The 23,678-nt window shown below is 40.0% G+C and overlaps 1 protein-coding gene across 4 annotated transcripts in view; it reads right to left on the reverse strand.

Moving 5' to 3' along the window:
- pacsin1b (protein kinase C and casein kinase substrate in neurons 1b) overlaps positions 1–22,212 on the reverse strand; it is a 33,036-nt gene extending 10,824 nt beyond the window's left edge. The window contains exons 1-2 of one of the 4 annotated variants that reach the window (XM_030421045.1): positions 22,013–22,212; positions 454–579 (exon numbers count right to left, since the gene is read on the reverse strand). In XM_030421045.1, coding sequence (XP_030276905.1) covers positions 454–513 — 60 coding nt within the window. In that variant the 5' untranslated portion in view covers positions 514–579; positions 22,013–22,212. Of the gene's footprint in view, positions 1–453; positions 580–7,891; positions 8,175–13,978; positions 13,998–22,012 lie in introns of those variants that run through there. The other 3 variants (XM_030421048.1, XM_030421046.1, XM_030421047.1) reach the window with 3 other exon arrangements.
- Between the last annotated feature and the right edge of the window lie 1,466 nt (positions 22,213–23,678).

The raw sequence follows: 23,678 nt of genomic DNA on the forward strand, positions 1-23,678 counted from the left end.
TTACAGCTCACAAAAGAGACATCGGTGACATGAGAGGAGGCAGAGTGCCACTTCAGAGTCCTCCACAGATATATAAAAAAGGTGGAAATCATATGTAAGAAGTCCCTGATGGCTACAATGAGAGAGTAACCATTTACGGGCTTTACCAAAAGAGTACATCATTAGTTTTTAATTGCTGTGCTTATTTTACCAGTTGCATATTGGCACTGAAGCTGTCGTGAGTGCCATCAGCAGATCTGTGATGGCTCAGAGATCAGTGATCGATCACACTTCGATAAATCCTGAGCTCATGCGTTTTCGTACGAGTCTCTGCCCACACACAGATGACAAACGAGGCCCCCCGATCGTTCTTCTCACCTCCCAGAGGAAGCAGGTTCATTGAGAGTTCATCACTCGGCAGCGTCAGCTCCGAGCAAGGTTTAATCTGTCAAAGACTGTTCCCTGCTGTCTCACCTCCCAGAAACTGTCTGTGGTCTCCTCCTGGATGGCGGACTCGTCGTAGGCTCCAGACATGGTCCCAGATTTGGCAGGATGGCTTCAGGCTGTGGCGGTCTGCGGCAGAGTAACACTCCTCATGCACTGCGAGAGAAGACGAATACAGATGAGTGTAAACAGAGGTAAGTATGCTAATAAGCTGCAAGGCGCTGTCGAATAAGGTGACTCTGGCTTTAACCACTAAAATAATTATACACATTTAACTCGAACGCGAGCAGTTATGACGCTGTCGTTTCAAACAAGCTTGTACGTTTCAGCTCATCGCTCACAGATTAAAGTCTTTGGCCTGCAGCTCATGTGATCACGAAAACACACGACACTTTGTTTATGCTCTTTCATGGATTTTAATGTGGATGTAAAATGATTATGTAACAAGAAGGATGTTGGCATGAAAGGTTTATGCATGAGATTATTAACCACACATTTATAACATAAGCTGCTTTTTAAGAACAATAGATAACACCACTCTACGGCTAACAAACAAATGGCATATTCATTGCTGAAATCAACCATTAAGTATTGTCTAAGGCTGAAACTAAGCAACAACTATTTTCCTGCCAATCGTTTTTTAAGAAATTGTCAATAAAATGTAAAAAAACCCCCATAAAAAATGCTTGTCACATTTCCCTGACAGTCATATAAGTCACATCATGACATCTTCAAATTGTTCATTTCATCCTTCCAACAGTCAAATAACTAAAAATACTCAATTTACAATCATATTAAACATTGGAAAACTTAAAATTCACAACTGACAACCTGAAACCGATAAATGTCTGGCATTTTAATTTTCAAAAAAAAAAAAGATCAGTATTATCAATTATCAAAATCGTAGCTACTACCTTTCTCTAGAACAACTACAAGGTCAAATTTGAAAGTTGAATTTACTTATAAAAGTCAGTAAGGTGATTACCTCAAAATTCACAAGTAGACAAGTAAATTCAAGTTGCACAAGCTAAAAAGTTTAAACAACTTAAAATTTGAAGTCTACTTCACTGAGTAATTCGGTTTCCTCTGTCTTTTTTTCAAAGTAAAGTCACCGTCAGATTTTACAGTGTAATAAACTAATCCATAATATGTAAGAAATATATATATATTTTAAATCCCACAATATATATTTCAGAGCTCAAGGTAACACCAATCAAAAACAACAGTCTGAAAACATTTATATTCTATAAATGAAGATACAAAATGGAAAAGAAATTACATTAAATTAAGTGTTTTTGCTCTTGGAACAGTTTTAATCAAATTTTCCTTAAATAAAGGAGAAGTAAGCCAACAATTACAACAAGAGCTGCAATGATTAGACGATTACTACAATGCAGTCCTCCCCAGACAGCTTAACAACCATTCATACCTGGGCTCACCTAGCCCTAACAACCCACATGAAGGCCCACAAGTATCCTTAACGACTCTGTAAGGACACTCCCACGCAAGAGTTCAAAAGCCTGCAAACTCCTTTCCAGTTAGTTAGAACTGAAGACGCCTCTTAGATGAGATGAGTTTTTTACGATACAGCACTTATCATTAGACGATTAATTTAATTTAAAAAAGATCAAATGAGTTGCTGACTTATTTTGATGATTAGTCATTATTCGGGCAAAAATGTCAATTACTTGTTTTTTTTACGACAAACTAGAGCAGCAATAATGAGTCATTTACTATATTAGTCTAAAGAAAATCAGCCTAAAATATAAAAGGACAGAGTTTTCTTTCCTTTTTCATTTATGATGGTAAATTAAGTCTTTTGTCTGGATAAAAGAATCTGAAGAAGTCACTGTGGAATAATCTGCCAAGCACTTGTCACATATTTTTGACATTTTAGTATAGACCAGACCTATTAATGCTGAAAATAATCTTTAGTTGCAGCCCTAAAACAGATACCGTAGATAACACAGCTTAACAAGCAAATACACAAAGTCCAACCAGAAGGTGACGAGATCACTGATTACCATCAGCAGAGCATTTCACTTTGCACAATACTTTCCACATACTGATATCAGACAGGCTCCGGTACTTACAAAACCATAATCAACTTCATAAGCTGCACAACCTGCACTGTGAGTGCTTCCAGTTATTTCTCCCTCTGCTCCCCGGAGATGACTCTGTCAATACATTTAATGACTGGATAGTAATTTTCAGCAGCATAGACTCAGCCGCTGTCAGAACAGTGCAGCCTAATTGCAGAGTAATCTTCCTTCATTCAAGTCATCTAACATTATCCCAAGGCCTCACTGGAACACCTCATTCTGCTGCGGAAATTAATAGCTGTGACATGACTGTTAATGATGACGCTGAAATCAGGGCCCAAAAATGACGGGCGAAGAGAGAAAGAATAAACCAACAACCATCCATCCAGAACCGTGCTGAGCTGCAACAAACAGTGGATTAATTGTAGTCAATCAAAAGAACTATTTTGATCATCAACTAATTGTCAGTTTTCAAGCACTCTTTAGGCTTTTGGCTGTTGTTGGACAAATAAAGCCATATGAAGACATCAGTTTGGGCTTTTTTTTTTCGCAATTTGTTTAATATTTTTCAATTGTAAAGGATCAATTGATTAACCGTGAGAATAATTGCATGATTAATCAATAATGAAAATATTGTTAGTTGCAGCCGTGATCCATTGTGGAGACGCTGAAACGTTTGGGGAGACTCGGATGAGTTCGGAAACAAATCTGTTTTGTGTCTTCAGCTGTGTTGGAAGCTTTTGGAACCACGCGGATGTGTCTGGTCAGATTCAACTTCGGAGGATTGGACGCCATCGGATACTCTGATTGGTTGTCTGCTAGCCATGGCCATTCTGGTTGGCGGTGTGCTAGCGAATCAGCGCGGTGTGTGGTAGGGGCAGAAGTTCTCTCCTGTGACATCTTCGTATAATAACGAGCCCGAGAGCAGACAACGCGACCATCAGCTCAGCCACAATGATCTTCCAAGTAATGCCAAGTATTGTATTCCACAAACGTCTTCTAAGGTCAAACGAATACTGAGCCAATACTGTGTGCGCAATACTGTCTGATAATCTATGGGCTGCACTCCATCATTTCCTGTTTTCATGTTTTGGATTACTGGCACAAGAGTAGCGCCACCAGATGTTAAGCAGACTTATTGCATCTCGTGCAAGCGCAGAACGTAACATACTACTGTGTAGTTGGCAGTAGTCGAGGTATTTTTCAATGCAGCTTTTTTTGCTGAACAGGTCAGACGAGAGGCAACGGAGTGGTCTGATGAAGGCAGTTGGCCGTTGGTTTGAGTCTGGGCGGTGTGTGGGTCCCTTTAACATTTGTTGTTGAAATGAGAACCAAACAACTACAACAGAGATGCAAAATGAGGATCAAAACAACAAAGACAGATGCAACACAAATGCAAAGAGACTGAAACGATGCCAAAGAGACATAAACCGACCTGGGCGGAATTGAAACGACCACAAAGAGACGCAACACAACCACAGAGAGATAGGAACGACCACAAAGAGATGCAAAACAACCATAAAAGACAAAAAAAAAACTACAAAGAGATCCAACGGGATGCAAAATGAGATGCAAAACTATGAAGGCACACAAAACAACCATAGAGACGCAAAATCTGACACAAAATGACCTCAGCAGCACAAAGAGATGAAGGTCGACTACAAATAGACACAACAACCACAAAGAGTGTCTCTTTCAACCTGAACAGATCCTTTTACATGCCTGTGTTTTAAAATCTGTATCTGTGTATGTCTGTCTGCACAGGGACCGGTTGTCACGTAAAAAACAGATAACGTGTGTGAGTGACAAAGACAAGGACTGAAAACACAAATATTATTCTGCTACTGCTGCACCTCCAATTATTCAGGTTCACTTCACAGCCCAAACCTCAATTTGAAAAGTGACTACACTGCCAAATGTTCACACAGCGTACTGAAATCATGACGGGCTCTAAGAAAGCGGTAATTAGACACAGCTGATGATGTTTATCACTACAACTCTATTAAACCAGAGAGGCTGGGTTGTTGTAACGATTGTCTACAACTCCTGACTTTGACCAACTTTTTAGGCGAAGTCAACAACATATACAAGATTTTAAAATAAGTATATATAAAGGTAAGGTGTTTCTACCATTTTAGGCACCATCATTGAAGATAGGCTGACAGTAAAGGACCATACCAGGATTTTAGCTGTTTTAGCCATTTTTATGAATAAACTACATAAATTACTTCACAGAAATCGTTTTAAATATATGTGTTTCTTGAGCATGACTTAAAAGCAACAACAGAAGGTAGACCATGGGATTACTGTGGCTATCTGCACATGGATTTACTTAAGAGGAAACCAGGTCAGGGTTCTCCCCAGACGGTGGAACAGCGGCGCTGCGCCGCTCTACCGCTCGGTCAGCGCCGCTATACTCCGCGCGTGACAGTGTCGAGCGTCCGTCCGTCCGTCCGTCCGCCGTCCCCCGGTTGACGGCTAGGAGCTCCCGGCTGACGGCGATGAGCGTCCGTCCGTCCCCCGGCTGACGGAGTTGATGACCGGCTGTCCGTACGTCCGTGTTCCCCCCCCCCCGGACTGACGTTGACGAGCGGTCGCGCACCCCCCCCCCCCCGGACAGACGGTGCGCCGCTATACTAAGAATTTCTGGGGAGAACCCTGCAGGTAAATTTTAATTTTTCTGGATCTCTCCTCTGAGTCTTGGTTATCAGAGCTTCCCACCTGTACATGAGCTCAACAGTCTTTTATAATCAGTCCCCTACTTTCAACTGCACCATCCCACTATGATGTGATAACAAAAGCCCTAATGTTTTTTCTTTACTTTAGATATTTGCACAAGCTTAAATCACAGTGATACAACACTGAGATAAATAATGATGCACGGCAAAAAGTAAGATGAAGGATATGAAGGTGCGAAGGTGAGGCAGACGCGTCCAACTAAACAAACACACAAACCCACCCAACGAACAAAGAGAATAGCAGATCAAGATAAGATGCAAAGCAAAGATGCAAATGAACTGGATGACAAACATGAGGTATCAACAAAATATGAGAAAATACTGTTATCAGTGCAGTGAAATGCCAGCGGCAGCTACAGACCAGTTTCACTCAGCTGCTGCTGGAATACAAAATACCAATTGACAGATGAGAATGTGAAAGCATTAGACAGGGATTTGATGTTGTAATCATGGTTGTGATATGCAAGGTCATTTCTACCAAAGTGATTCATAAAACAACTAAAGTATGCTGAGAGAATGAGTCATCTGAGCTCTGATGAATGACAAACTTTCTATGTTAAAGGAATTGTTCAACATTCTGGTAAATACTCTGTGTGATTTCTTGTCAAGAGCTAGATGAGAAGATCATCACTGCTTTAATGCGTATTAGCTTAGCTTAGCACAAAGACAGGAAACAGAGGGAAACAGATAACCTGGCTCTGTATGAAGGTCACAAAATCTGCCTCGTAGCACCTCTAAAAAACACATTTGTTTACTCTGTAACTCGGTAACTGTGTAGGAACCACAAGCGGAGGTTTAAGCAGATTTTGTGCCAGACTATTTCTTGGCAGGGAGCAGTGACTTCCTCTCCAGGTGAGCTGGCAACCTAAAATGAACCCCCTCTAAAATCTGGTTGTTTTAACACTTCATTTTTCTGTACACATTACACAAATGAGATATAAACTGTTGCTGAGGGGTTCTGGTAGGCAGAATTCTGTTATCTTTGGACATAGCAAGGCTTGAAGTTTGCAGTTTTTATGCTAAGCTAACCAGCTCCTGGCAGTAGCCTCATTTATGACGCACAGACAACATAAAGGGGAACACTTATAATAACCCTCATTAATAAGTGGTATATCTATAGCTGATTAAACTTCAGCTTCAGCTTAAGAAACATTGCTACTGGCTGCATAGTTGGAGGAGTTAGTTCTAAAAAGCGAGGTGACTTCAGCAGAGTGGTATGGGTTACAAAAGATCAGATACAAAATAAACAGTTATATGCAAGGTGTGCAAGAAGAGCAAGTGCAAGAAAACCACTCATATGTTTGAATTTTTAGGTGTCATAACCTACATAGTACAATATTGACATTTCTACAAAACACGTCATATCAGTTCCACATGTTTTTGGCCTGACTTTCATGTCCAGGAGGTGGGGGTGGTGGTGGAGCTACCTGCGAGAAGGCCGCCAAGCCAGTGGCTGCAGTTCAAGGAAATGTTTAAACATTTGTATGTGAGAAACAATTGGATATTTTTAAGAAGACCTCTGGAAAATGTCTAGCCATGTTTGTGGCGACAAAACAGCGTCTTTAGCAACCAAGTTGTTTTTGTGCCTAAACCTAACCCGAGCATAATCACAGCGTTGTCACAACATAATAGAAAACAGAACCTAAAGTAATATCATGTTGCAAGACAAATAAGTGTAGAGTTTCAACATATCCATCGATTTTTCTGGCAATTGGGTTGCCCTTAATGTAGCCTAGTGTATATTTGTTTCATTGAATAACCTACTCTACTGAGGCCACCAGATGATCACAAATTGACTGTTAGCTGGTTGTCTCATAATTGACAAAAAAAACATCTCACAAAGCCAAAGCTGTTGATCTGATGCAGAAGAAACACATATGAAACAATAGAAAGAGAAGGAGCAGTGATGTGTTTTGATAGGAAGTCGAGGGGGGAGGGGTGGGAGCTGCATGGGTATTTGGGTCAACCGTGGTCTAAAGGATGGAGCAACACTTCTGACAATGAAGAGGCAGAGATGAAACGATAGAGGGAGGTGAGGAGACACCGAAAGCCAAAATCCAGTTAATCGAGGGGAAATCTCCAAAGCGGTCCAACCCAACAGCTTTGGGCCAAACAAACGCCTAGACCGGATGCAGCGTGGAGCATGGCATGAGTGGATGTTTATCATGCTTGGTTAATCCATTAGCTACATGCCGAGAGGGGGCTTTTGTTCAGGGTAGCCCTTTGCTTGGCTCACAGAAAGGCAGATCGCCGTCTAGGGAAACAGCCACTGACCGTCTTCTTCCACTTTTTAATCGAAATAAAATAGAGAAAGACATAATTTAATCTGACTGAATGTCTCATTTGGAGTACACTCTCTATGGAGTAGATAAACAATACCTTCCCACACACACAAACCCAAACATTGGCAGCACCCTCCGATGTTTAGTCACCACCACGCTGCTTTGATTCCTTCTTCACCTATTTCTCCTTTTTCATCAGTACAACCTGCAGTCTTGGTCAAACATCCACATCCTCACAAACATTTCATGACTCTAAAAGAACATCCCTGTCCCTGTTACGCAAGAGCAAAAGAAGCTAAAAGCACCACCGCTTGTACCACGGCGAGCATCAACACGTCAAACCCCCGAGACAAAGGCAAGAGAGAGAGGGAGACCACAACCCCCCGCCACAGCAACAAAAGCTTACCCCCGGTCCTCCATTAACAGCGGCTAAGGCTGCAGCTAGGAGAAAAGAGACACGTGGGCTCCTCCAGCAGTCAGCCCCTCTCCTCCTCGCCTCCTCTTCTCCCCTCCCGTTCGCTTATTTTTGCGTCCTCCCTGACTGACGGAGCATCAGCGTGCAGAGCGAGAGGACCACTAATCTGTGATCTGAGATCTTCCTGCCCGGCGCACTGTTCAGGAAGAGACTGTGTGTGTGTGTGTGTGTGTGTGTGTGTTTTTGAATGAGTGAAGGATAATCCTGTGGTGCTTTGCTTCAATGGCTCAGACAGAGCAGCAGGCCAGAGGGACAGAGAGGAGAGAGAGAGCAGAGGAGGGGGTTGAGAAGGTGGGGTGCTGCTGCTGTTAATGTACTGCGCTGTAGATGCTGTGGGTGCGTGAGGTGTTTAATGATCAGAGTTTGGTGAATTTCATGTCTTGCATATGCTTTGTAAAGGATGGAAAACGAATCGACAAACGTATGCTCTTCCTGAAACATGAGTTTAGTCTGACACACTGTGTGGGCTCATCATGCAATCACACCTGCTTTTTCAGGTCAGGAAGATACCTACCTACATTAAAATCCATAAACTAGAATGGCACTCAGTAGAGCGCAAACATACACATAGTTCTATTCATCTTGCAATGTTAAAGAAAGAAAGAAATCCTGAATATGTCCCTTATCACCAAAAGTTACATATACTTCTGACCTGCTGCGGTAGGACAAATGTGTGATCTGCTACGATGACATTTAATTTAATTTACAATGACATTTAAAAAGACAAAGGTTTAGTTGGCATCTTGACTTTGCTGCCAGGCTTACCTCACTGTTCTAGTTCTAGTTTTATAAGAAAGTGCCGCTGAAGTCTTCAGATTTATGCACTCTGGAATAGCTTATTTGCTTATTTTAACTTAGTCTGGATGTATTTTCTGTGAAAAAGGAAGGAAGGTAGGTAAAGCTGTAGAAGGTGGGATGAGAGAAACTTTCAAGATTCGGTCCAGTGGTCCAGATAATAAAAGAGACTCTATCCCAGTAAACCACAAATTCCTTGAGCAAGCTTGGGTAAAAGACGAGCAGAGTGGGGGGCTAACCAACAGGGGATTATGTCAGTATCAAGCTGAGCACAAGAAGGGTGGAGGTGACCCTGAGGTAGATATACGTAAGCTGTAATTAATTTGCATGGAGGCCAGAGAGCAGCCTTGTGCTGTTGACATGGCAGCCATAAAATGATTAATAAGTAGACAAGTTGTCATAAAGTTCAGAGCACAAGTTAAGCTACACAGGTGTACTGTGTGGGGACAGCATTTCACCAGCAGCATTATTTAAATCATGGCCCCTTATTCAAAATATCCTGTGTTTTCAAAAACAACAGAGGGAAACCTTTATCACCATCTCGGCTGCAGCTCCATCACCTCGCCAACCAGACTGACAAGACGTCAGTGTCAGTGAGAGCACCGAGAGAGCTGAGTGGACGACTGTGTGTCTGCTCTGTGTGGATTGTTGAGCTGTGAACAGGACAAGTGATTAGTGGAGGACAGACTGGTGACCTGAAAATGATGATGAAGCCTCGACTGTGCTTCAGTATGTAATCAGTGCTGTTATACCGGCGGTTTCACAACTGAGGCGAAAATAAGCTGGAAATCAGGAAGCAGAGCAGCAGGTTTTGATAGATGGAAATAAATACGATTATGACACATACAGAATCAGGATTAATTATAATTAAAAATCTACAGCCATTCTAGCAGCTCCGCAAGGCTATAATAACTGTTCTTTGAGCTGAATGATAACATCAGCAGGCTAACATGCTCACAATGACGATGTTAACAAGCTGATGTTGCACAACTGTAATGTCACCATGTTTATTAGCTGTGTAAATGGAAGAACATTTAAAAAACACATTTGACCTGATGTTGGTGACAAATGAGAAGTTAAGGAAGCACTAAACACACATCCAGAGAGATGTTTCTGTCTGAATTGCAGCAACTTGATTGGTTTAAAGTGACATCATATAGTTGTATTCAACCACAAACCGCTGGGCTGGACTGCTGAAATGTAATTCAAAGATTCCAAATATAAATATAAATGAAATACAAACTGAACTTCCCAGCCATGTTTGTTTTCCATTCAGTCCTCTACTGACTAAAATGTCAACTCAACTAAACTGACACTGCCTACATATGTTGTTTGCCCTTCTAACATCATATCAAAACCAGAAACATGGCAAATATATAACATCAGAAATGAATTGCATCAGGATACAGTGATATACAATGGGATGCAAGTACATTGTTTCAAACAAGCCAAACCTTATGTGTTATACGCACACATAAAGCTGCAAACCTGTCAGAGCAGTTTTAAGTTGAAGCTGAACTTCAAATAAAAACGTAAGCTCTTGCTCACGATCTATTTCTTACTCTTTTGTTTTCAGAACTCCTCGAGCTCTCGGTGGAAATTAAGGAGAAACTGGTTCAAAGTCGGTTCTTCACATTGAATTTGGTTAGCAAGAGAAGTAACTGCAAAATAAAAAACAAGCACATTCAAAGATTTTTAACTAGGTCAGGGAAGTATCAAATCTCAGCAGGTGCAGCAAGACAAACTGATTAAACACATATTAGCATGTAATACACACCCACAAAAAACGTCTGCTGTCCAACCACAGGAGATAGATAGAGACCATTTTTGTTGACACCTGACTGACGGCTAAAGAACAACACTGCTGGCCACGGATCCCAGCTGACAGGTTTTTGAATTAATATCCAGCAACACAGTAGTTTGGGCATTTTATCTATGTCTGGTTGTTATCAGCTGAGTCCAAACCTTTCACAGAATCCATTAGCCAGGATGATGTAGTATCGAGTACTGAAAACTGGCTTTAAATGCTTGGTCAGACTTTCAGTCTTGTTTACTTATTCCTTTGATAACAACAAGGACATCTAGCAGGAAAAGGGGGTCAAATGACAGACAAGAAAGTTGCATTATGGGAAATGTAGGTTGACCCATACTAAAGACTTAAATTCAGGGTATTTCTGCCTCTCCTGCTTCAATTTAGACCATTCCTTTTTTTGTGTCTCTTGTGAATGTTGCATCTTTATGTTAGTAAAATACTAGTGTGTCCCTTTAAACTGAAAACTCCTCAAACTGAGACATTTTAAAAAGTCTTGTTTTGTTTTCTGGGACCAAAATGCAAGTACTGTATTTGCACTAGTGTTGCAAGTTTTCTAATAAAACCCAGCACAGAAAAGTGACTTTAAAGATGGATCCTTAAAAACTGTAATGGATTCCTGTGAAACGATAAACGGGTTGCTTGTTCTATGCTTGGTGTTGGATTTATTCACTTATACAATTTCCAGTCACTGCCCCATTACAGTAAGCACTTTGTGACAGTATATCACTTGCTAAGCTTGCCCAAAAGTACAACTGCTACCACGTATCACTTAGGTTCTGGTGAAACATATTAAACTAAGTCAGACTGAAAACTGAAACTATAAAACTTTCATAAAAGAGTTATAAAATGAAGAAAGAGGTGGCACTTCAAGGAGAAGCAATTAAACAAATATACTGCCTCTTATGCAGCCTGACAGTCACGGCAAAACTTTCTGTATATTTTGAAAAACAACCAATTAATTATTTCCACTATCTATAACATCTTCAGATACGTTCATGAACACACAGGCAAACACATTGAGTGCATCTCTCACTGCCCTGAGCACAAATGACTCCTGTAACGGTGAAATCTTGGCTCCATTATTCAAATGCAGCACTTTTTCTTTCCCTCAGGACAAACTGTGTTGCTGCTGCTGCCCTCATCAGATTCAGATCCTATATATAGAACCCCATTCATCAATAATTCACACTGCTGTGTAAACAGATAAGAGGAGATGACCAGCCTGACTCACGTGGACAAATTCTTTAAGGTCTGATGTAATCTCACGTAACTGTCAAGACAATTGGATTGTGTGACAAATGAATCGATAGAAGTGAGAAGCACTACACGCCCAGACAAGAACTTTGTGTATAATGTCTTTTACAACCTGAGGGCAGTTTGGTAAAAAAAAAAATAAAAAAAAAAAAATGTCAGCCAATCCCAGCAGCACAAAACACATTTAGTTTATGTACTACAGACTGAAACACAGATCGACGAGTTCATTTGAAATGTAATCTTACAAAACATAAAGCAATATTTAAAGTTATTAATATCACCACTGATTGTCCCTGGTAAACACATTCAGCACTGCAAAACATCCTGGATTCTCTACTTTGGTTTTCTCTGCAAACATAAGTGTTGCAGGTAAATTAAATGTGAATGAAGGGAGAGAATCCGTGTGTCTCTCCCCTCGCCTTGATAAAAAAGTACTTAACCCTCAGTTGCTCTCATCGTGTTGTTTAACAGCCAGCAGCAGAGGGACTGCAGTTGTGCAATTTACTGGGTACAAATATGTGTAGCAGTATGAGCAAAAAAAAAAGAAGTGCACTCAGATCAGAAAAAAGGTGTCTGTGCTGGAAAAAAACCTCAGCAAGAGAAAGCACTTAAAATTCATGTAACAACATTTCGGCAGCCACCGACGCTTTGTTGAAAACCCCGGCTGCCAGACGGTAGAATAAGTGGAACTCATTCCTGTTCTCTACAATATTCATGCAGCATCAATAATATACAAGTTCTGGACACAGGCAAACTTCAATACATCCACAATGGTACTTAGTTTAGGAGTTACAGCCTTTATACAGTGCAGTTAATGTCTTTCTGTCTGGAAGGAGCTAAAGGTGATCCCCAACTTGGAAGCCAATTATCCACACAGGAAATAAAGCCTCAGATGATCAATAACAGAACTAAAAGATAAATGGGGAGTGAATTGGCCAACCACACCTTATCAACATTCATCTGTATACAGAGGGTGTCAAAGGGTATGTCTGAGAAACTTTTGTGAATACGTATCTAATGCTGTCTTTTTTTCATGGACTAGACAAACATTAATGTTAACTGCTTATTGAGACAAGGTGTTCATATTTCCCATTGAGTGCAATAACTCTTTTTTGAAACAGGCAAAAAGGGTTAATATTTTTTTGCTAGATTGAGGACGTTTTCTCCAATTCTTTTCAATGTGATACTTGAAAATGTGCGTAGATTATGTCGATGGAAACACGGCTTCTTTTTATAACTTGTGAAGCTTAGATCAAAGCATTCCTGACTGCACAGGGAACAGCACAAACTCTGATCAGTTGTCTCAGGTGATGTCACTTGACGCAGAAACAACGTCGGGCGTTGGTTTTGACTAACAACTCGAGGCCACATTAGCCGCCACTAGCATGACACACTACATCTTTGAACAATCAGCTGTGAAGTTGACTTTTAAGTAATGTATGTCCTCGGTTTTGGGGCTGCTACTAACAGTTACATTAATTGTCAATCAATCAATCAATTGATAATTTCTAGATTGTTTAGTCTGTAAAATGTCATAAAAATTGTGAAAAATGCTTTTTTTAAATTTCCCAGAGCAACGTCTTCAGATTGCTAATTTTGTCAAACAAACAGTCCTGAAGCAAATCCTCATATTTAAGAAGCTGGAACCCACATTCTTGCTTAAAAAAATGGCTGAAACGATTAATTGATTAACAAAATAGTTGGCAATTGATCGTCTTTTGAGTCATTGATTAATAGACTAATCGTTGCAGCTCTGGTTTTGACAAAGATGACAGAAGCAAGGAATAAAAAAGACATCAATATATCTGGTTGTGAAGCTTTGTCAAAAAACTGTATATCATACATTCAATGCTAACTGGTACAGGGCTCTTAAAAAGTCCTTAACCTTTAATTAGATAAGACAAAGAGTCTGTGCGTACTTAGTCTAAGATGACTTTTTCACCAGCATCTGTTTTAAATAGCACTTGAATTTACACAAAAGAAACAATCACTCATTCAACTCAGGTGTTATTATCTGTTACATGACAGCTAATATGGAAACAACTACTGGAAAAAGCTCTCAACTACAAATTCAGCAATACAACCACAAACACACAACACTAAGGTCTTAAAGAAATTTAAACATGTCATTACAGATTCTGAGGATATAACCAAACCTCGTCTGTCCTCTCTACAGCCGCTCAGTTCTCGACAGCGTCACTTCAAGTAATTTCTCACAGCTTTCAGTAAAAGTGACACCTGAAACTCAGACTAACAGCACGTCACTGCTCAGTTGCAATCATGACACATCCTGCGGTATGCAGGAGCACACCTTTTACACACACACACACACACTGCGAGACTGAACTTTGACAGATCCCTGGGAGGACACTTTATTTGACCATCAATAATTAGCTAGCTGCGAGGAAGGGTGGAGACTGAGGGCTCTCCCTTGTCACACACACATTCCTCAGAAAGGCGTCCATGTGGTCAGTAAAGGAGATTCAGAGACAGAGAGAAGGACACAAAATTAGTCATCACAAAGATGGAGGCAGACAGGAAGAGCAGAGGGAGGAGACGGTCACACAGGTGGTTAGATAAAGCCTGTTCTGTGGAGGACAGATGGGCATCGGACAACATCAGGGCATCAGGTCAGCTGTGCTGTGCAATCAATCAATACCGATTTTGCAGATGTACAATGGATGAAACGTGCGAAGGGTGCATAGTCTGAGTGACTTTCAACTAAAGGAGAAAGATCTCGGAGCCACGATAAGTCACGAAGAGAAGAATATTAGTATCCTCAAAATAACATATCGTTAGTGGAAGCCGTTTTTTTCACAGAAACAAAAGCATTAATCAACACATTTGAGGACAAACACACAAAGCTCTTTTGTCATTTGGTCTGAATAAATTGAATCAAAGCAAACAGGTGTGTGTCCTCCGATAACAGACGGAGAAGCTCCTGCCAAAGCTGCCTGCCACTTTTTTTTCCACACAGCAGAGGGTAACAACTTGCAGGACTGTCAGCTGAAATCCATATAGTCCTCAAAGACTCCAATAAAGCCAGTCGTCTTTATACACAGACAGATGCTCGTCTCCACGGTATGTGCCATCTGTGTATCATCTAATCACATTTCTCCCTGTGGGGCTGGCTCCATTTGACCCCGGTGTTCTATCCCATTATAGCAGGAAGTAATATACGACCTCTTGTGCAGGCAAAAGAAGAGCTGAAAGGGCTGCGGGCCTGGTCTTATTACTCGAATGGGCAACACAATCTTATAATTGAGTCTGTCTTTCTGCAGTGATTTCACATCTAGCGTCCTGAGATCATGAGTCAAAGTCCCCCAACAACTTCCTCACCAAAACACACTCTTTAGTTTTATGTATTGCAGTTAGTTACATTTTGAACTTTTCACTATAATAAGATATTACGTTTCAATATTACTTTACTTTGGAGTTTCTAGTTGGCAGATTTTTTTTTTTTAAAACTTCAACCGAGACTGAGAGGTGAGCTGTTCCCCCTGCCTTCAGCCTTTATGCTAAACTAAGCTAACCATCTCCTGTCTCATGCTCCAAGTTCAAAGGTGCAATATATTAGAATTTAAGTTTAAAATGTTCAAAGATTAACTAAAATTAACAACAGAATTTGACGTTATGTCAAAGACATCTTTTTACTGTATTGCCAAGATATCTACTTAAAGCAAAACTCTCGCCAAAATGCTTCCGAGGCTTTTTTTGTGAATGTATATGAGTCAGTCCTTCGTGTAGAAGCATAATTACGATGAAAGACGCACTTTTAAATCTTAGAAGTACCTCTTTCATCGTAATTATGCTTTTACACAAAGGTTTGACTCACATACATTCACAAAAAAAGCCTTGGTTGCATTTTGGTGAGAGTTTTGCTTTAAGTAAGCAGGCTAAGGAGGCTAGCCCTAGCGCATCCTGTTGCATGATACCACTCTGGGATCTAAGTCCTGACCAGAAGCAGTATCACAGGAATCTTCCTCAGTGGCTGTTGTACAATTAGAAATTTAAAATTACTTTATTTTAGGTTGGCTGAAAAGACTGAAAGTTCACTCTTGACCTTGCAAACTTAAGACTTACTGATATTACAGTTTCTCTTTACATTTTAAATTTACTGTACACTTATGGAAACAAAACCCAAGACACAGAGTGCTGCCTACGGGTTATTTTAGGTAATAATTCATCATCATTTTTCTTTCATTTTTCTTTTGCAGGTGCTGAGTGACAACATCTCTTGCCTTGTTTCCAGTTTCTATTCACTTCCCCATGGACATGATGTGTGTCATTCACCTACGGTCCACTACTTCAATTTAACTATGATGTCTCCGGAGAAAAAAGCACGGCTGAGAAGTTTCTTTGCATGTACGGTTATAAAAGACCGTTTAATATTCTCTGAGGAGCTACTTTCTCATACTCCACGGTTAAAAGAATTCAATCAATACTCAAGGACAAGTGTGGAGGACACTCTGTGCTTTCCGTAGCAGTTCGTCTGTAATCAATAACCTTTTTTTTTTTTCTTTTCAATGCCCGGTGCAGGGAGTCAGTGGGGACAGGGCCTTTATTGAAGCCCCTGGTTCAGCTGCTGGAGTCAGAGTGTAGTCAGGACACACTGACGCCGATACTGAGCAGGGAAATGTAAGTGACTCATTCAGTGACAGTGCAGCTGCTAAAAGCTATGAGAGCTACACACACTTGCCCGCACACTCAAAAAGCCTCTGTTGTTGTTCTCATGAATGAGAACTCCTCTGGGCATTCGAAGTGAGAGGAAACACCATCAGTGATGCACTCAGTGTGTGTAGGCTGCGGTTCAAACGGCAAACAATCCATCAATCTACAATATAGAATGATTGTATGCCAATTTTCTATGGATAAATAATCAATAAAGCAACAACTCGTCTGATACACAGATTTAATAAAAGTTAAAGCAATTTTGTGTCTAAAAACACACTAGATGGTACATCAGGACTTCTTCACTTATCATGACTCATCGAGAAAATAATCTGCATATCAATCAATGATGAAAATAATGGTGACTTGCAGCCCTTCTTCACTCCTGGGCACACAGACCCCATCTTTAACAAGCCCAGTCGTCATGGTAACATCAAGCCCTCTTCCTTCCTCCTCTTTTGGCTCTACAGCTCTTCACTGACACTATAAATCTGACACGCTTGAGCCTCAGAGGATTGAAGCGAACCTGCGGCCAACAACCTCTAATAGCCTCTCCTTGTTCCTCTTAAGCTGTGAGATGGGTTCTGTAATGTACCATCCACAACAGGGAGCCCCGGAGATACGGGCTGATTCATGGCCCTCCGGAAAGTGGAGGCATGCATCAACGATTCACATCGGCTTATCGCACAACTCTTAGTGGCAGTCATACAAGGCTGACTTGTTGACTGACATTGAATTAGCCTAATATGTAGTTAAGCTACAGCTACTATATATATATATATATATATATATATATATATATATATATATATATATATATATATATATATATATATATATATATATATATATATATTCAGTATACACAAACGAAAGAGATTTCAAAAAGCAGAAAACCCTCACAGTGAGCGTTTCAGCTTGTAAAAAGGGAAAATACAGAATAGGTCTTGAGACTGACCTTAGCCCACACTGTCTGTCTGATCATGGATTTATCACCAAGCGGGGACCTCGATGCACCTCAGGACAAAACAGCTGCGTTGGCCTGAAGCCGTTTGCTGCTGATCTGCAGCATACAGCCTCCTGGTTAAATTCTGCTGATTCAGAGACTATAGGCACGATGCAGCACAGTCAGACAGTATGGACACAACAGGGGGAATTTCTAATCAGCGTCTGGGAAGACCTCATACATAACACAACTCCCACGTCTGTTGTAGATTTGCCTTTCATCATGACTGGATTGCTGAGTCAGCTTCGGATGAAAACTGGGAACTTAAACAGACACCTACCCGGACAAATGTGTGTATTATTTATACTGTAGACAGGACATTTCGAAGCCAAAATGATTAATCAGTTAGTCAGAACACGATTTAGCAACGACTTCCTACAATCAATTAATGATTTGAATATGTTTTAAGCAAATTTGCCACCAAAATTCCTGGTTTCAGGTTCTCTGTTTGGTGATTTTTTTGAGCGGTGTCCAAAATGACTCCTTTGTTTTCTCATCCACTACTCCTCAACTCAGCGCTTCACAATCATTTTGAAGGTACAGTGTCTTGTAATAGGGTGAATGATGCCCCCTGTGTCTGCTCAGAGGGAATCAGGCTCGTCTTGGTATTATGTCTTCACAGAGCTGCCTGCCATCTTTCATAAAACACAAAACAATAAATGACATTTACTATCTGGCAAGGCAGGACAATTCTTTCAATTCAATTGTTATCTCATATTGGGCTGCCACTCCAAGGTTCCAACGGTTGCACAACGCAGCATGCCTTGGTATGTAATGACAGTTTTGCCCTTTTCCCCCATTGTATCACGGCAATACCAAACACACCACATCACAGGTCAAACTCCTTGAATCTTCTCCTGTGTGACATCAGCTAGAAAAAATGACGGACAATTCAACCCCCCCTGGCCCTTTAAGGACACGCAGCCTGCCTTTCTGCCATGATCCCCTGTGAGGATCCGATCTCAGGCTCCAATTACTTTACAGTTTACAGACCACAGCCAGAGCCCTGCTCTCTTGCCATCACGCCTGTACATCTTAACAGTCTCTGAATAAGCAGGAAGCTTCAAGTGCTTTCCATTCAGAACATAACACAACTGTTTGTCCATACTTGAAGAGAAGCTCCAAACTGAGAGACCTTACAGGAGAGCAGCACTCAGCTTTAAACAACTATAACTAATTTAATGTTGACGTCATTCTCAAAGGAAATGAGATAAAGTCAAAATTTTAATTGCATTCATCCAAACCCAGACATATGTGGGTGAAAAAGGCTTATGAAGTCTAAGCCATATTCTTGGTAACAAAAGGGACTAATAGAAAAGAATAAGTTAGCTTAATAGCTTTCAATCAGCTAACGTCCACTGGGGCTCGTCAGCACCAGATGTGACATGCCCCGCTTGTAAGTGCAAATGGAAATTGGAAGCAAACAGTGGTGTCTGTGCCCACTGGGAATAACATGGTCAGATCTATAATTATTTATACAGAGAAAGAAAAAAAAAAGGCGACTTGGGGTTTAGTCTAATTAATTACATTAGCAACGACGGCTCATCTGCCAGTGCGCCCACAAAAACAGACAGGAGTTGAACCGGGAGCCACAAATCAAATGAGTGTCGCTCATTTGTCACATGGATTAATCCAATTAGACAGTCGCTCAAATCAAAGCACTTGTGTGCAGAGACGCAAATCCACTCTCACCTCTCTCCCTCTCTCTGGATGACCCTAAGCTAAGATATTTCCATGAAATAAAGTACTCTAGCATGTGATTTATTTATCAAACTGAATACACCACATACAAATGGTTGAATAACCCTGAAAGATCTATGTATAGTTATGATAACTATAGAAAAAAAAACATTTTGTAGTTCATGAAACTGAATCAAAATGTATTCCTCAGTAACAATTTTCTTCACACAAATGAACCTATCTTATAGCACAGCTGTTACACTGTGTTGCAGGTCTAAGGGTGTGATGATCACAAGTAAAATGACATGAAATAGCGTAGGAGGCCGAGGATTTCTGCTCAGCTTGCTGACAGCAAAAACACTTTTTTGTGATTTTTCTGAATAACTAATTTTTTGTCAAACTGCACGTTACTGTGAAGGACCCAAACGCACACAATTAACAATGACTACTACCCAGAGAAAACCTCAGGTTTGAGAAGCTGACACTGCAATTATTTGCTTGATAAATAATTTAAAAATTAAGCAATAATTAACATTGTTTTTGATTATTTAGTGATTAAACATCTGATCATTTCAGAACCAGTTAGAATAACATTAGAAGTACGTAATCAAGCAAACCTACTGTGGATTACTCTGCTGCCAACTACATCATTGTAGGAATGACTAACTTCACAAAATATTACTTCAATGAAAATATTTGATAAATAATCATGATTAATGTGGATACAATGGCTAAAGTCCTTTAAGCAAGGGACTAGTATCACCAGGGGACCTGATGAGATTTAGAAATTAACTCCCCACGTCTGTTTCATTTGGTGCAGTCTGTGTTTTACTCTGATTCACTGACATTATCCCCTGGATTATAATGCTGAGGCTCTGTGTAACTTCAAAATTCCAGAAGCAGAGCGTCTGTTTGTCAACAGCCACATTAATGTTCTGCATGTGGTACAAGCATAAACACACATTTACAGCTCTTGCCGTTCTTGAATGCGACAGCATTCTGTCGCTCCTAATCTTCGCTGCCATCAATCTTTTTAAAAGAGGCACTATGTATTTTTGGAGAGGAAATTCAAACTCAGAAATTTGATATCAACAACATTAATGAAGTAATATTCGAAACTCAGACATATTTATTTTTCTCATCACAGAATAAACACGCTGTTCTCAGAGTAAAATAAGGTCCCCCGAACACTGTTTGAAAACAAAAAGATGGCAGGGTCCGCCAAATATAAACAAAGTAAAACAATATGAAACTGTGTAGTTCTTTAAGGGCAGTTTGTTTATTCAGTCATGATTTTGTTCATTTAGGCTTAAAAAACTGCCAATGAAGATCATCCTCTTCTTGTCAAAATCCCTCCCCCAAAACTACATATTTTATGTTTCAGTTGTCTTACAGCAGGAAAATAGATGCTTCAAAAGACATACAACCCAAAATCCCCAAGATGATGATCACTCTGTTTGTTGAAATATGGCAGGTAGTTTGCGCTGGAATTTTTACTTCACAAACTACAGACATGGCAGATTGGGGATTGAGATAACAGACGACACCTGTAACTATTACACATAATTGAAGGTCCAGAGGTGTTACTAGTACCATGCGCTTTTAAATGGGTAAAGGCAAGTATTGGAACAAGTAGAACAGTCTTGTAAGTTCAGAAAATGAAATTACTTTAGTGTAATACAGCCTTTAAAACAAGGAAAAGACATCACCTGTGCCATTTCACAACCTTATCATTTTGAAAATATAAGACGATATATAGCCTCATACTACGATAACAATAGAATATCAATATATTGTTCAGCCCTAGTTCTACACTTCCATAAAAATGCCTGCCTTGAAAATGTCCACTTCTGTCAAACTCCACACCTCCAGTGTGTTGTTAAAGAGCCGCTGCTGAAGTAACTCTGATAGGTTCACAGACTCAACAGAGCAGGCTCCAACAGATCCACACGAAAGGGTGCAGTGGCCTTTTAAGACACGAGGGAGAACACAATGTTTTTTTGTCCAATAGATTGACTTCTGTTTAAGGCTCTCCACTCTCCTCTCTAGATCCTATTTCATGTTATCATTTCTATAGAATAGTTTCCGCTCCAGATGCCCTGCAGGGTGTTGTTGTACTGTTCTGTGATGGATGTGGTCCATCAGTTATCAGAGTTCAGAACCGTGGACAGAGCTCTCTCAGCAGATCACACTCTATATGTTCACATGGAGGTCGGCACATCGCAGCAGTCCTGACCTGATTTACCACCAGCTGCTTTACAATGATAAATCAAAGAAATGTGTTGGTGTGGAGGCAGCACAGACTCTCCCCAGAGACAAGCTGTCTTTTCTTTTTTTCTTTTCTTTCTTTCTTTAAACATCCCTGCTGCCCTCTGCTGCTGCTGGGTGCCTTCTTCTCTACACTCATATTCTCTGCACAACCATTCAAATGCTGTTAATGTATGTCTTATGTCAAACTGTAAACTTATTTGATTATTACATAGGCTTGTTATCTTTAATTTGTAATGGAGTGTCACGAAGCAGGTGCACAGTCTAGCGGTAAGTTAGCGTCAGATCACTTCAGCACCAAACTGCAGGTTTTATGATGCAAACCGAGAAGAAGCTCCCACAATGACGAGACTCATTCTCAGAATAAGTAACTTTAAACGCTGTGGACTTTAATTTAGTCACATAAAAAACACAGCTGATTGTAAAAAAAAAAAAAAATGTAGCAGATGGAAAAGGTTCAGCAACATGAACTAAATTAAGCTAGTTTTAGCGACAGCAACCCCGCGCTAACGTTAACTCAGCCGCTGGAATGACTAACGGCTGACAAAGATGAGGAATGACTCACCTAAAACGATTTTTTAATCCAGCTTCTTTGAGTATTTCTACACTGTAATCATTGTCTTCATCAGCAGGGACTGCCTCCGTTGTATCGCCGGTGTGTGTGTCGCTGAAAGCAGCCGCCAGATGGGGGATGGTCCCTGCGTCCGAGTCAAGGTAGCCATAACGAGCAACAGGACATCCGGGAAGACCTTTCAAAAATAAACGTTTGTGGTAGGAAGGATCGGCGGGAAAACATGTTGTAAAAAAATAAAATAAAATAAAATAAATACAAGAAAATGAATTAAAATTATATATGTAAAAACAATTTAGAGAGTTCTTAAGATAGAAATACAGAGAAATAAATAGTAACGAGACGAGCACAGTTGATAGCAAATAACTGCACAAAATCTAAAAATGACTTCCGGGAAGCCCTTTCAAAATAAACGTTGGAAGAGGGGACGATCAGCAGTGTTGCCTCACAGTTAGAAGGTGCCGGATTCGAGACCCTGCTGGGGGCATTTTCCGGCTTGTTCAAACCCATTCATAGGTTAAACTGTAACTCAGATCTCTCTATGTCAGTGTATATGTCACCCTGATGACATGCTTAGGGTGCACCCTTCTGCTTTTGAACAGTGTCAACTAACATTGTCTCCAGTCCTCCCTGTGACAAAGATAAGGATTTAACAATAATGAATAAAAACAATGATAAGATAATACACATAGTAATACATACATAATACATATAACCAAGTCGGGAAGTTCTTAAAATAGAAAAGAGAGAAAGGAGAAGAAAATGTACAAAATTTGACTTTGTCATTTTATTACTTGTTGTCCTGAAGCTGAGTGGAAGTTGTTTGTTATGAGGAACTAATATCAGGTCATTAAACTCTCAGCCTGTCATAAAAAGGCTTAAACAAACACAGCTCTGCTTTAATATGGGATCATTTAGATGGACGTCATTGCTAATGTTTCATCAGTAAACACTTGAGGAATATGAATTTGATTACATTTTAGCATGTTTACCACAAGTGTTCTGGCCGTTCTTCATTTTGAAGATTAAAGGTTTAATTGGCATATTATGTGCGGACTTTGCAATTCATGAAAGTTTATTATGTATATTTTTGTTATCCTATACTTTGCTTCTTGCCTTATAAAGTCACCGTGCACAGTTACTGTTGATCATTCCCAGTGGTGGAAGAAATGTTCAGATCTTTTACTTAAACAAAAACAGTAACACTACCTTATAAAGATAGACCATTATAGGTACAGGTCTTGAATTTTCATTTAGAATATCACATTTAATGTATGTAAGTATTAAGTAGCAAAATGAACATCAAGTATCAAGTGCTGTGTCACAGCAGCCAAAAGACAGTAATATTACAATAAACAATAATAATAGTAAAAAATAAACAATATAATAAAAATGTTGAGAAATGGAATAGACTTGTATATACACAATATTGTACAATATGAACACTAGAGGTGCTTAAAAGATAAATGGCAGACAACCATACAGAGCAGTTAAAAACTGTTAAATTTAAATGATGAGTAGTTTGAAATCAAAGTCTTAAACTGACCTATATGCATAACTCTGTCAAGTTTAAATGTACATTGTACAAGTGTATGCGGCACAGAAACTGAATGCAGTTTTCCAAAAATGTACTGTTGACCTGAGGAACATCAAGCATTAT

This window comes from Sparus aurata, chromosome 6, assembly GCF_900880675.1.
Source record: "Sparus aurata chromosome 6, fSpaAur1.1, whole genome shotgun sequence".
Classification (NCBI taxonomy): domain Eukaryota; kingdom Metazoa; phylum Chordata; class Actinopteri; order Spariformes; family Sparidae; genus Sparus; species Sparus aurata.